Consider the following 15,140-nt stretch of genomic DNA (forward strand, 5'->3'; position numbering starts at 1 on the left):
TTCACCTCTTATTGAAAAAATTATTTTAGTTTATGAGCATATTGATTTGCAAGCTCCATCCCAGAAGGAATTAAACTAAGAAACAGAGGTACCACTGTGAAAACTAGCATTAGGAATCAACAAATAATACTGTACATCAGCGTATCAAAAATTACCAAAGAACTCAAGTCATAATGTGAAAATTAGGAGTTAGAAATCGGCAAATAATACTGTATACTCCAAAATAGCGAGAGTTAACACGGGATAACACCGGTCAACGAAGCTACAAGAGAAAGAATGGCTTGGTGGCGCCTCGCGGTGGCGATTCGGGGCACTATTTACAGTACAGTAGGAGTGTCTAGAGCGTTGCCTCTTTAACGACTCTCCTATATTCTTACCACTTTTTCTCCCTCGAAGCGGAAACGCTATTAGGGGTGTAGATAGCTATGAGACGTGTCAAGAATACGTCCTCTGATAACGCGATATCCAATTTTAAGGGATATTCGCTCCAGGAGTTAGAATTCTGGATACCTTTGGTAAATTCTCTGGGATATATCACTGTAGTCAAATACTGTATAACCTAGGAAGCTACTAATGAAGGAACTTCCATCAGGACGACATGGCCTGAGCCCAAAAATACTGTATAAGTTAAGAAATTATATCAATGATACTCTGTTGATTATATGTGAGCTTGTTCCCAGTACGGTTGTCATTTAGGGATCACCTGATGACAAAACCAAAATAGAAACAGTTGGTAATTGCTGTTGTTAAAGTACACCTTAAATTGATGAGAAAAGTACACACCAATGATTAAATGAAGCTCAGTTAGCTATGAAAACCATGATTATTTTAGAATTTCAGTACATATCCGTAATGTAGTCAGCTAAAACTAGAGATAAGATGACGAAATCAAATTTCGTGTTTTAAGCCCAGCCTACTATCGAGTAGATTTAAGTAAAGTATAAATATATTGTGTGTAATATTTAAATAAGATATTCATTATGAAGATGTTTTGAATAAGTTCAGAAATTATTTAAATGATACTCTTTTGTTATTCATATGTGCTCATATTCTCTAGAGCAGCAGCAGCTGATCACAACCAAAAGTTGAAAAAAGAACTCTGTAATACTTGATTGTTGAAATGCACACGAAATTGAAAACAAAGTTACAAAAGTGCTTTAAATAACTATTTTTAAAAATCATGATTTTTTTTAGAATGCAATAATGTTTGCTAAAACTAGAATTCAGCTGACAAAATTGAATGCTGTTTTTTAAACTACGACCGAAAATGGATTTATGCAGAGTATAAATTTATTTTGTGTCGGATTTTTTACCAACATGATGCAAGGAATTTTACGCCGCAATTAACTATATATTGAAGTTGATTTTAATCTTAAGCTCAGGGTTATTAGATGTAATAATGCATAGTTAATACAGTTGTCTATTTCAGGTAAAATCCATTCAATTTAGTTAAAATATGAAAAAAGTTTTGGATTTGGTGTCCACATTAGACAGACTTACCATATATTCTTACAGGAGAAAATTATTTCATATAGGTACATGAATTTGGCATACACAGCTAGCTATTTTCATAGACTAATTAATCACGGATAACGAGAGTTGAGTGTAAGTAGTGTAGGGTGGTAAGAAAACACTTTTTACATTTTGGTCCATGTCATGTAGATGTGGGGGATGTCCAGGTGCATATAGTCAATTATTAACATAACCTTGAAAGATTTTTTCTTGACCCCGCAATGCTTCTTTACCAAGCGTATAAAATGGCCATTGAATCTGTCTTCAAAAGTGGCCTTAGTTACACATCCTTTCGATTAGCCTTCCAAATCACGGGAAGCATGTAATTCCAGTTGTTCATGAGGGGCAAGGGTTTAAGGGCATGATAAATTAACAAAGGCTTTAGTTTTAAATTAACAAAGGCTTTAGTTTTAAATTTTATGTAACATTTCCCTGTAACATTAAAATTAGTCTATCTTTAGCTATCTTGTACTGTCATAGTTTTCTCTCCCTAGGAATTAAATGAATGATTAGGAATTCTCTTCCAGAATGATCCAGTCTTGTCGACATTGAAGATGGGGCTCTCTTCAGCTCTAGTATTGACTCTCAGGGGGTGACATGTGTTTTGCAAATGAATTTAGCTTTAGCATTGAAGGTGCTCTTTCGGGATCAATAAAGTGTGAACCCCTGGTCTCCACTATGCACACTTGGGTCTCTGCTTTGCATGTTGATACACTTACCTTTGGTAGGGAAGACAATAGTTCTTTAGTATATAATATCATATTGGATTCCCTGTTCTGGCTTTATCAGGAAATCCTAGGGACCACATAACAGCCTAACCCTAAATATCACAGATGAAAAAAACCCTGTTTTAGAATAGGTAATGAAAAACAAGTCATGAAAGAATCACAGCTTTTAAAAGGTTGCTTAATCTTTGTTTTTACTTATTCTTTTCAGGTGCTTGTTGGAGATAAAGAATGTGATATTATGCCTGGTTTTATGTTGTACATAACTACAAAACTCCCAAACCCTTCCTATACTCCTGAAGTTTCTGCCAAAACTGCTATCATAGACTTTACAGTGACGGTTCATGGACTGGAAGATCAGCTATTAGGTATAAATAGAATTTTAATTTTTCCTTTTGAGTTTTTGTGGTAGGAAAATGTGAAACACTTCTGTAAGATTATGGTTGGAAGCTTTTTCTACTAGAGTGCAGCAATTAGAAATCTGGGTTTTTCCCTGAACAGGTCGTGTGATCCGAACAGAGAAGAGTGATTTGGAACAAGAACGTGTAGCTCTCATCGAAGAGGTAATGGAGAACAAGAGACGAATGAAGGAACTTGAAGATAATCTCCTTTTTCGTTTAACATCTGTGCAGGTTAGTCTTTGTGGTAGGAATAGTTTGCATACCACCACGTGGCTCACTCATGATATACGCTTTCTTTTACTGAGTTTTGTGTTTGATGATCTCTATTTTCCTTTTCATCCATCTTGGTTCACTATATATTTTTCACTTGCACTTCATTCACTAATCAATATTATTTTAATATAACATTGAATTATGGCAAAATTAAGGTTGAAGGGTAAATATTTTGAATGTTACACTTAGCTATGTTTTACAAATTCTGTATACTTCACAAGAGAAGAACTAATGTATATGGTAGAAAGAGCAGCTTCCAAAAAGTCAGAGGATATCGACAGTTTGCTGACTGACCATTACACTTATGCCAGATTGTAACTTGGATCAAAATTCAATTTTTTTACTTAAACTATTATCATTATTATTATTATTATTATTTTTATTTTCATTATTATTACTTGCTGAGCTACAAGCCTAGTTGGAAAAGCAGGATGATATAATCTCAAGTGCTCCAACAGGGAAAATAGCCCAGTAATGATATTAAATAAGGAAAAACTGCAAGAGAAGTGTAAGAACAATAATAACATTAAAATAAATCTTTCATATATAAACTATAAAACCTTGAAAATAACAAGTTGGTAAAAACTTCAAAATAAGAGGAAGAGAAACAAGATAGAATAGTTTGCTCGAGTGTACCCTTAAGCAAGAGATCTCTAACCCGAGAGAGTGGAAGACCATGGTACAGAGGCTAAGGCACTACCCAAGACTAGAGAACAATGGTTTGATTTTGGAATGTCTTTCTCCTAGAAGAGCTGCTTATCATAGCTAAAGAGTCTCTTCTACCCTTACCAAGAGGAAATTAGCCCCTGACCAATTACAGTAAAGTAGTTAACCCCTTAAGCAAAGAACTGTTTGATAAACTCATTGTTGTCAGGTGTATGAGGAAAGAGGAGAGAATGTAAAGAATTAGCCAGACTGTTTGGTGTATATGTAGGCAAAGAGAAAATGAGCCATAACCAGAGAGAAGTATCCAATGTAGTACAGTCTGCCCAGTCAAAGGGCCCAATGACACTCTAACGGTAGTATCTCAACGGGTGGCTGGTGCCCTGGCCAACCTACTACCTAGTTAGGTAATTCATAACAAGTACTAGAGAATGTTTGATATTCACTGGTGAACCATGTTTAAAGTCCAACTATGATATGTACTGACGTTGATACTTCACCCTTACCAATGTTAAGTACCATAGTTTGTTTTGGCAGCTTTTGACAGTACCGGGCATTTGTTCTGTTTCCAATATGGTGGTTTTTAGTTTTGGAAGCGATTGTCTTGCCGAGGTATCGGCAGCCATTTTGGGTTATGTTCGCTTCGGTAAATATTCTAGTTAATTTTGCCCATCTGGTACTCTGTCATCTTGATTATATCACTTAGGTTTTATGGCCTTTTAGTGTTATCATTAATTTTTACTATGGTATTTATTTGCTTGCAAGTCCAATTTGGACCTACGAAGAATAGCGATTTAAAGAATAGCGAATTAAAGTTTAGCGATTTAGTCTGTTAGTTTGTTCTCGCCTCAGAGGCTTCGTTTTAGACTATATCCTTGTTTTTTGTTACGTTATTCTTCGTTCTTGGTTATTACTAAGAAAAGCAATCAATTTTATTAATGTTCTTGTTTTATTGTGTGATGTTAGTTTTTTATTATGTAACCTTGAGAGCGAAAACAGAGACTGCTCGTTCCCTGTTCTACAGATATGAGTTATCCCTTCTCTCGTTTTCTTTGTTAGCTCGAGTAAGAGAGGTGAATTTCCCGTTCTCCGTTTTTATACGATCACGAGTTATTCAGGCCTCCTCTTAGTATCAGAGTTGATGATAGTACGTTTAATATTATAAACGTTTTTATTGATGTGGTTACTGTTAATATAGCTAACACTATTAATAGGTACGTTAGTGTATGAGTCATTAATTGGGGTCGTTTTATACCGACACCCTTAGCTCCGTGAGTTATGCTTAGCTCCGCCTTGAGTTATGCTCCGCTATATGGATACTCATTGGGTGAGAACTAGTTAACGTTCAGGAGCAGATTTTTGGAGTGCAACGGTGAAATCCGGCACTCGGACTCCGGCTGAAGCCTTTTACACACGAACCTTTTTTCATGTTTGATCATAATTACACCGTTACGGCCGGCTTCACGGGAGATAACACAATCATTCATTGAGGTTAATGTTATCGTACCGGGAACGGTCACGATATCACGGTGACGGGCCTTTGCTACCGGATCTCCGGTACAAACAGAGATCAAGCAGACGGCCAGAACCGGAGTTAACAATGTGATACCGATTATTACGGTCCCTTTTTCATCGAATCTCCGGCTTCACTGGAGATAACACAAACATTCAGAATGTTATCGTACCGCTGAGGATCACGTTTTCACGATGACGGACCTTTGTCACTAGTTCTCCGTTACAAACAGAGATCAATCAGACGATCAGAATCAGGGTATGAACCCCTTTTTTCATAAATAATCACAATATCGTTATTACGATCCTTTTCATCGAATCTCCGGCTTAACCGGATATCGTACAGGCGATCAGCATTGAGGTTAATATTAGTTTTCCTCTGGTGTTCACGTTGTCACTATGACGGACCTTTGTACCGGGGATTGTTACCGGAGCTCCGGTACAGACAGAGCTCACTCAGACCACGGGGGCCAATCTCTTGTTTTGCTGTAAAGGAAAGGATTTAACATGAATACAAAGTAAACTGTATTTACTTTAATGACACTTTGAATTTGCGTTGGTAATATTCATTAGTTATTCTTGAAAGTACAAATAAAAATATATGAACATAACTATGCCTATATTTATGCATATATAGTTAATTCTAACTATGTATAAATATGGATAAATATCCATACAACATCGTGTTCAAATAGAAATAAATTGATTATGCCTATATTTATGCATTTTCAATTCTAACTATGCCTAAATATGAATAAATATCCATACAACATAGTGTTCAAATAGAAATAAATTGATTGTGCCTATATTTGTGCATATTCAATTCTAACTATACCTAAATATGAATAAATATTCATACAACATCGTTTTCAAATAGAAATAAATTGATTATGCCTATATTTATACATATTCAATTCTAACTATGCCTAAATATGAATAAATATCCATACAACATAGTGTTCAAATAGAAATAAGTTTCCACTCAGTACTGGGAACCAAACGTTGGCCCCTTCTAATGAAGGGCCGGGTCGAGACTAACCATGCCATGAGAGGCTATCTACTGTTCCTTGAAACAGATGAATCAATAGAATACTAATAGCCAGTAAATAATGTTAGACCCGGTTCTGAACGTCTGAGTCAGGGGTGGCCAACCTGTGGCGGATGCGCCAACAGTGTCACATTTCATGAATACAAGTGTCGAACTATACCCCAAAAGATAGTACATTAAATGATTTTTCTTTAAAATTGATTTTTATGAGTTATACAGCTGATCCCAGCCTGTGAATAGGATCATTAACCAAAGTTCAAGGAACATCCAGACTTATGTCCCCTTTCTTTTACAGAAGGTTCGCCTACATGGTTCCCGTCAAGATGATGATGAATCTCTCTGGCCTGCAAGAGAGGCTCTCCGCCCTTGGTTATCAAAGTTGGGAAGAAATGCTCCATCTAGAGGTCCCTATCTCCTCAGAGTGTCCTCTCTAAGGTTGGACGACGACCCCATGGACGGGCAGGTAGGTGGGGATGAATTTTGAGCCTTCAGCTTTGCAATTACCTACGTCACCGACCTAGGACCCTTAATGGATCCTGATGTTCATGTTACCCTGCATAAACCGTGACTGCTAAAAGCAACACATTCTAGGGAAAACCAAGGGGCTATGACGGAGCTCAAAAGTATGGTAGTGAGTCAGATCCGTTCAGGAACTCAGAAGTTTCCCCCTACAGCCCCAGGCATATCGAAGTAACCTCCTTCGATAAAAACAACGCATAGAGATTTGCCTTTCATGTTCCATATATAGATGGTACCATAAATCTGGATGGCATAGACATCCTCCCTCTGGGGGACCTAGAATTTACTCCCAGGTACTAGAATTCCCGTTCAACGGATTCATTCGATTGAAAGAGATTGCCTTGGTTAGGTTAGACAAGGTACCGAAGGTAACAGTATTATTTCCTAAAGGGCAGGCCCGATCTGTCTGGACCAGGATGTTGTCAGTCTGGGGGTTACGATAATTCCAAGATCTGCCCTTCCAATTCGACCTACACGTTTGATGGTCTGATCGGGTTAGTTGTGGGAAATACGTTCTGTCTGAGGCCTCTATCAGACAGGAATCGATAGTCGGTTACCCACTCGTCATCACAGCCTCCCTCCGATTCGACGTCTATGCATCCAAATCCCCCTCATCAGGTGGTCTACCTCACTGATTCCCCAGGTACACAGCCCAACCCCGTTGGGATGTTTTACCTGCATACAGCCCTAGATCCGAACCCTCAGGCTCCTCTCGTGGACACCAGAGAGGAAGCTACAGGAGTAGAAGACAGTCTCGCCATCGAGACGGACCTAGAAAAAAGGGGCCTCGGAGAAGGAAAGTACCTAGATTCACCCCCTCACAACGCGGTGGTCCCGGTAGGGGGTAGACTTTACCACTTTCGAGACCATTGGACCTTCGGTCTGTGGGCTCATAGCATAATCTCTAAAGGTTTGAGGTGAAAATGGCCACAAGGTCCTCCTCCTCCACCAGTGACCTTCTCCCAGGAATCCACTCCCATCCTGGAAGAGTACACCACAGGGTTACTCAAGAAGAAGCAATCAAACGGGATCGATCACTGAAGTTCCAAAGCCACCTGTTCACAATTCCGAAGAAAGGCTTGGCGGCATTGAGAGTGGACCTGGACTTGTCAAGCTAAACTCTTACATTCTCTGCGACAAGTTCCGGATGTTGACTATCTCTCAGGTACGGACCTTACTTCCCCGTAGGACCGTCACCACCTCTGTCGATCTTACCGACGACTATTATCTTGCGCCTTTAGCTCGAAACTTCTCTTCTTATCTGGGTTTCCGCCTAAGCAGGAAAGCCTTTGGGTTCAAGACATGCCCTTTGGCCTCAACATTGATCCCAGGATATTCACAAAACTAGGAGAGAGAGTGTTAGAACAACTCAGGAACCAAGAGATACAGATCATTGCTTATCTGGCCGGTTGGCTCATTTGGGCCTGGCCGGTCATAGAAGGCAACAGAGCTACGAAGGAATTATTCCAATTTCTCGACAACCTGTGATTTCGGGTCAATCTCCAAAAAATCTCGCCTGCAACCATCAGTCCGCTTAGAATGGTTAGCCATTCAGTGGGACCTTTCGAAGCACACGTTGTCTCTCCCTTCCAAAAGGTAAGAGGAATAGTTTCAAAGATCAAAAAATTTTCTCAAACACAAACAGGTGTCCGAAGAGCCTTAGAAAGTATCCTCGGACTTTTCCAATTCACTTCAGTAACAGATCTAATAAAAGCCAAACTCAAAGACATCAATCGAGTTTGGAGAAAGAGAGCTACAGTACCTATAAGAGACATGGTCTCGAAGATCCCCTCTGTCTTGAAAATGAGACTACGCCCATGGTCCGAACCGAAGGACCTCTCCAAATCGGTTCCTCTACAATTCCCACCTCCACAAGTGACATTCCATACAGCCGCGTCTCTAAGTGGATGGGGGGAATTACTCCGAACATCAGATGTTTCAGGTTCTTGGTCACTCTCCATGAAACAGTCCCATATCATTGTTCTCAAAGCCATGGCAGTGTTCTTGACCCTGAAGAGAGAGACTCCTCCGAGGTCGACCCACATCAGAGTAGTGTCAGACAGCACAGACGCAGTACACTACGTCAACAGGGGAGGATCCAAGTCACCCAACCTGAATCAGATCCTGGTCACTATCTTCGCCTGGGCAACAGAAGAGAACTGGTTCCTGTCAGCACCTCACCTAGCGGGAGGCCAGAATGTGAGAGCGGACTCACTATCCAGGACGGATCCACTGGAGTCAGAATGGTCTCTAGACATAATTTCATTCCGGTGGATACTCAGGCTCGTTCCAGGCCTCCAGGTAGATCTATTCGCAACTCAGATGAATCACTAACTTCCTTGTTATGTGACCCCAACCCTGGACCCTCGGGCTTATGCCATGGACGCATTACCCCGGGATTGGAACCATTAGAAGAAGATTTCCCTATCTCCCCCTGGGAATCTTCTAAAAACTTTTACACAAACTACGCTCCTTCCCGGGCGCAGTAGCTTTAGTACCACCTCACTGGCCAAGAACAGTTGGTTTCCTCTCCTCCTCGAGTTGAAACTCAGTCCCATCCGGATCCCGTTCCTCAAACTGACCCGAGTATCCAAACTCACTGTGTCAGATTACTCAAGGATAGCCAAAACTCTAACTTTGTGGACTACAGGAAGTTGGCAGCTCGTAGAGATGCGAACATTGAACCGGAAACGATCTCTTCATCGAATGGGACAAAAAAGGGACTCGACAATTCGCCAATATGATTCGGCCGTTAACAACTAGTAGGTCCCCTAAGAGTGCAGACCATACTCGTATGTCCCCGCATTTAGCCATCTCTTTCTTGAGGTTCCTATTTGACAAAGGCCTAACAGTTAGCACTTTAACCACCATCAAGTCAGCTTTGAAGAAGATCTGCCTTGTTGGGTTCAACATTAACCTAGCTGATTCCTATTTCTCATCAACCCCAAAAACATATGCTAGGCTTCGACCTTCGGTTCGGCCACAAAAGGACTCTTGGTCTATGAACGATGTTCTCAAACTTGCGATGGACACGGACAATGAATCCTGCTCTTATATCACTCTTCTTAGGAAGACTTTATTTCTAACGGCTATGGCCTCAGGTGATGGAACATCAGAACTAGCAGCTCTCACGAAACCCGGAAAACATAGATTTCCTCCCTTCAGCCGAAGTACTCCTTTCCAGACAAAGCTTCCCTAGCTAAAAAATGAGGATCCGCAAAATAGGTGCTCCTCTCGGAAGATTATTCTTCATCCCCAGGATTTTTCTCCGTGTACAGTCACACTCTCAAGCCCCTTTTTAGCTAGAACTGCCACCCGCTCGTCTGGCTCCTTGGTTATCAGGGAACAAGGAGGTACTATTTCCATTCACGGTATCAGGCAACAAATCCTCTACTTCATTAAACATACTAATCCGGAATCATTTCCCCAGGCTCATGATATACGGACAGTAGATGCCTCCAACAATGATTTCCAGAACAGGGACTTTGATGATTTTAAAAAATATACGGGTTGGAAATCCCCTATGGTTGTCAAACGCCAATATCTAAAGATCTTACAGGCCCTTAAATACCCAACGATGGCAGAGGGGAGCCTTATCTCTCCCCATTAATCTCCTCTTCTTCCTTTCTTCCATCTCTTCTCTTCTCCCTCCTACCCGCCACTCACACCACGTCGCCGCTCTCCTTGGTAGTTCGTTAGCCCTATGATATTTGCCATGTTTAATTCCTATGGTTTAACTGTTATTGTAGTTACCGTTCCTTTAATGTTTAGATATACTTAGACATGTAAGGTTTGATGCCTTTTGCGATTCGACACTCAGTTGATTCCTTGTCGTCATTATTATTTAACCTTACGTTCCCTATGTCATTTGGCTGGTTGGTAATTGGACGGTTACTTTATTATATCATAGTATTGTCGTACATGGTGATTGTATTCTCCTCATTATGTTATTAATTTATTGGGCTTGGAAGGCATTCTCTGGTACTTTTTCGCCGGCCGTCACAGGTTCGACCCAGAAAAGGGATTTTGACGAAGGAAAAATCTATTTCTGGGGAGAGACCTGTGACGCCCGGCGAAACCCTTCCCGATTATTTTTGTACGGACCCACCCTTTCCTTGCCAAGCCATATGTTCTTGCAGAAGGATGACCTAGTGAGCGCGAGTGGTGGGTGTCGGTAGGGTAACCCAACTGTATTCTCTAGGGCCTGTCACGGCCCTCCCCCTTTGATGAAGGGATTATCTAAATGGAAGACAGCCTGTGAATAGTGTTTTACAAACGCCCTTGTTAGATATACGACACCAACAAGGTGCTCGCGCGAGGGTTGTAACCTCTGCATTCCATGCTTTTAATTTTCTCTGGTATATTTGGAAGATTTATATCAGAAAAAGTACAAAGAAGGACTTTTTCGCCGGGCGTCACAGGTCTCTCCCCAGAAATAGATTTTTCCTTCGTCAAAATCCTTTTATAGGTCTTCTTTGCCTATATTCAAGAATCCAAAATCACTTTTCCAGGGGTGAGGATGGCAGGTAGATTCTTGGAAGGGACATTTTTTTATGTTGCTTGTGGCTTTTTTCAATTCATATTGGAAGCTGGCCCTCTTGCTCGTTTTTAAATGTATTAAATTTTAAAATTTTCATTGTTAAGTTATTCATTAATTTGTTTTATTTTTAGTTTTTTATCTTAGTTATTAATTGTTAATTAAGCATATTTGATTTGGCATCAATAACCACTGATATTATGGTATCAGATAAATACAAATCACTCTTTCATTCATTCATTCATTGTATATTAACTGTGCTGTGGTAGTTTGTGGGTTGACATTGATTTTGCAACGTTATATTTTAATTAAATCTACCTGGTTGCAGATCAGCTCTGAAATGCCATTGTCTCTCTTGTTTACCTCGATCTGCCTCTGTCAATCATTTTGCCTTAAAAATAGAATCAGGAAAGTATTAGTTTTTAAAGGACTAGGATTGTTTTCAAGCAGCCAAAGTCTTTGAGTGCATCTTTAGTTATTCAGGTCTGACACTACGTGACTATTCAACATGAAGTCTAAATAGTATTGCTGTATAAGTAAATTAACAGTTTAGTCCATGGCTAGATTTAGAACTTGGAAATTAAATATATCTTCATAATAGTGCATTTAAAAAAAAAAATATGACCATTTCTAATGAAAATTAATAGTTTCAGAGATGCAAAACCCCCTTTGAAAAATCTGTGAGTTGGGAAGCTGTTGGAATCCTGTTTTTTTTTTTTTCTTTTTGGGGTGGGGGTGGGGGGGGGGAGGTAAAACACAAAAATAGTCAAATAAGGGAAAATACAAGGATGTAATCCAACTTACATACACTGACTCAACCTATTCTTAGGTGCTGGGTCCTTCTTACTTACTGGGTGTCATCAATATCAGCCACCCCCTTCCCTTCGCCTCATGATCTCACATACGATGTTGTATTATATCTCTTTGAAAACCCTTCATTACTTTACTTGTAAGTAAAATAAGACACAATACCCATTCCATATTCAAAGGAAGAAGTTGCAATGTTAGAAATAAGAATTTCACTATACTCCCCTGGCTTAAACTAATGATACCAAAGTATGCATAGAGATAACTAATAAAAATAGCTTAGGGCCATTCTTAGCTGACGATAGATAGAGGACAAGAAGAATCAAAGAGTAATGAAAAAGGGGGATGTGTTAATATGTCACACATCTCAAGAGAAGAGAAAACATATTATAAAAACATATGATAAAGTTTTTGTTTAGTTAATGCCAGTATTCAAAGTGCTTCATTTACTAAAGTATCCAGCTATTTATGTTAACCATTAGATAAGGAGGAAAAGTTTTTCAACAAGTAACATGTAAATGTAAGAAAATCTAAAGTAAATGTAAGGTCACCTTTAATTATATTTTCCAGATCTACCATAGTAGTACGAGTAAATGCTAGGTACCTACACTCCAAAAAAATAAAATATGGAAAACATAAACTCTTGTCCTTGCCATCAATGGCTGTTTGATTTTTAAATTATATTTCCTACTATTATATTAGGGATCACTAGTGGACGACGAGGACTTGATCATGGTCTTGCAGGATACTAAGTCTACAGCCCAGGATGTCAGCACAAAGCTCCGCATAGCATCTGAGACTGAAAAGAAGATTAATGGTGCTCGAGAGGAGTACCGCCCAGTTGCTACAAGAGGATCCATCCTTTATTTCCTCATCACTGAAATGTCTGTTGTGAATTGCATGTATCAGACATCTCTTAGGCAATTCCTGGTTATGTTTGATATGTCTATGAACAGGTGAGAATCTCCTAACATTTTTCATATTTTAAAACACAAAGTTGATTGTAAAACATGAAATAGTTTCTATAAGTTCAATCACGCTCATACTTACACTATAGGTATAGGAGTGCATGTGAAGCCTCTATATCTATCTGTCTATATATATATATATATATATATATATATATATATATATATATATATATATATATATATATATATATATATATATATATATATATATATACACACACACACACATGCAAACATACAGAGTAAAAGTCCTTTTAACAGGCATGTAAATAGATCAGCCAAGCACCCACTGAGCAAGTTTTATTTATTCATTAAATATTATTTGGAATTTGTTGGGGATGCTGTCTATTGGAGATTTGGTTATTGTTTATTTTTTGGTAATGAGTTGTGAGCCTGGTTTAAAATAGTATATATAACATTTCTGAAATTATGTTCATTCATATTATGAAGAATGATTTCTTTTGAAACATTTTTACCAGGCGATCTGCGGGACTAGGGGTTAAGACCAGTTCAAGCTCAATACATCAATACCCCGGTATACAAAGCTTCGATGAACAAATTTTTGATGATATGAATAAAATATTATCCCATGCTTCGATTTATATACCAAAAATTCTAAGTTACAAATTTTTTATCAGTAATTTGTAGCTTTGAAAATTTTATTAACTAAAGAAAAAGTAAAAGAAAATGGTTAAATTATCTGTTAGTAATATTTTAACTGTTGTGTAAAAGCATACAGCCACAGTAGAAACTAAATGAAAAACAGGTTCTGTTACAAACTGTTTAATCTTGATAATAGCTATTTTGCTTGCTGTAGTTTTGTTACAAAGACAAGTAAAATAAGGCTGATATATTTTTACATTATACCCTTATTTGCTGTGGAGAAAAGTTCCAAGGATATATACTGCCAAATATAACTAGCAAGTTGTAACTGAAGATGAAAAAACAATGTTCATAGCTGCCAAGATGTTTGGAATTTGGGAAAACCCTAACCGAAACTGCAGGGAAGGATTAAAAAATGGTGTTCTTTTTATCACATAATCATCTTTAGGACTTTGTGAAATTCCGGAGTTTACAGTAAGTGTAAGATGGTATATTCAGTTTATGAAAAGGTAAACCAAATTGCACAAAAACTACCTAACAAATTTGAAGAAAGATTAGTAATTTCCTAAGCTGTATAATCAAGCACTGCCAACTTAAAAAACTATAAGTTATCATGCACCAGCAACATGGATTAAACTGGTATATTTTAATATGCCATTAAACTCTATTGTAAATAAGGTATGAGAGAAAAGTATTTTAAATAAAACTATTTACCATAGTATGATAAAATGATAGTTTAAACATTAATAATCTATTCTAGGAAATAAAGGAGAGCCTTCAGAAGTTTGCCTTAATCAGCTAATCGGGAAAGCATATACGATAGTTTCCAAAAGCTTATAAATAAAAATAATGGAAGATATTACTTGTTCGCCATTTTTATGTCTCAATGCGATACTAATGTGTGAATATTATATGCATTTTTATTGGATACATTAAAATGAAATATCAGTTATGTAAAACTTGATTATATCAAATATAGCTGTTTGTTCATTCATTTGATCATTTAAGATTACCCCACCTTATGTGGAAGAGAACACTCTTAAACAAATTTAAACAAGATTTAGGATAAAATTGATGTTTTACTTTACTGTATCTAATAATAATGCATTTAACATTCACATATTAATGTCATATCAAGAAATAAAACTAGACAATAAGTAATATTTACCACTGCTTTCATTTTCACGTTTTTGGACACTTATCATCTAGTTGATCAGTCGTTAGCTCATTGGCCATAAGTCGACAAGTATCTGTAACAGTTTTGACTTACAACATTTTGTTACAGTATCTCTCAACCTAAAATAAGTTGTGAAATACCAATACGTTTTATTCAAATTTATTTTTAGATTACTTCTAGGATGCCTTAGATGACCACGGAGGTAGCAGCAGTAGGGGATTCAGCATTATGAAGCTTCATCTGTAGTGGATAATGTGGGAGGGTGGGCTGTGACACCCTAGCAGTACCAGCTGAACTCGGTTGAGTCCCTTGTTAGGCTGGGAGGAACGTAGAGAGTAGAGGTCCCCTTTTTGTTTTTGTTTCTTGTTGATGTCGGCTACCCCCCAAAATTG

General features: G+C 38.2%; 1 protein-coding gene across 1 annotated transcript in view; it reads left to right on the forward strand.

Annotated features, from left to right (window-relative positions):
- LOC137630593 (dynein axonemal heavy chain 5-like) overlaps positions 1-15,140 on the forward strand; it is a 429,728-nt gene that overhangs the window by 349,008 nt on the left and 65,580 nt on the right. The window contains exons 52-54 of the mRNA XM_068362169.1: positions 2,449-2,605; positions 2,739-2,869; positions 12,700-12,953. Coding sequence (XP_068218270.1) covers positions 2,449-2,605; positions 2,739-2,869; positions 12,700-12,953 — 542 coding nt within the window. The remainder of the gene's footprint in view (positions 1-2,448; positions 2,606-2,738; positions 2,870-12,699; positions 12,954-15,140) is intronic.

This window comes from Palaemon carinicauda, chromosome 38 (assembly GCF_036898095.1).
Source record: "Palaemon carinicauda isolate YSFRI2023 chromosome 38, ASM3689809v2, whole genome shotgun sequence".
Classification (NCBI taxonomy): Eukaryota; Metazoa; Arthropoda; class Malacostraca; order Decapoda; family Palaemonidae; genus Palaemon; species Palaemon carinicauda.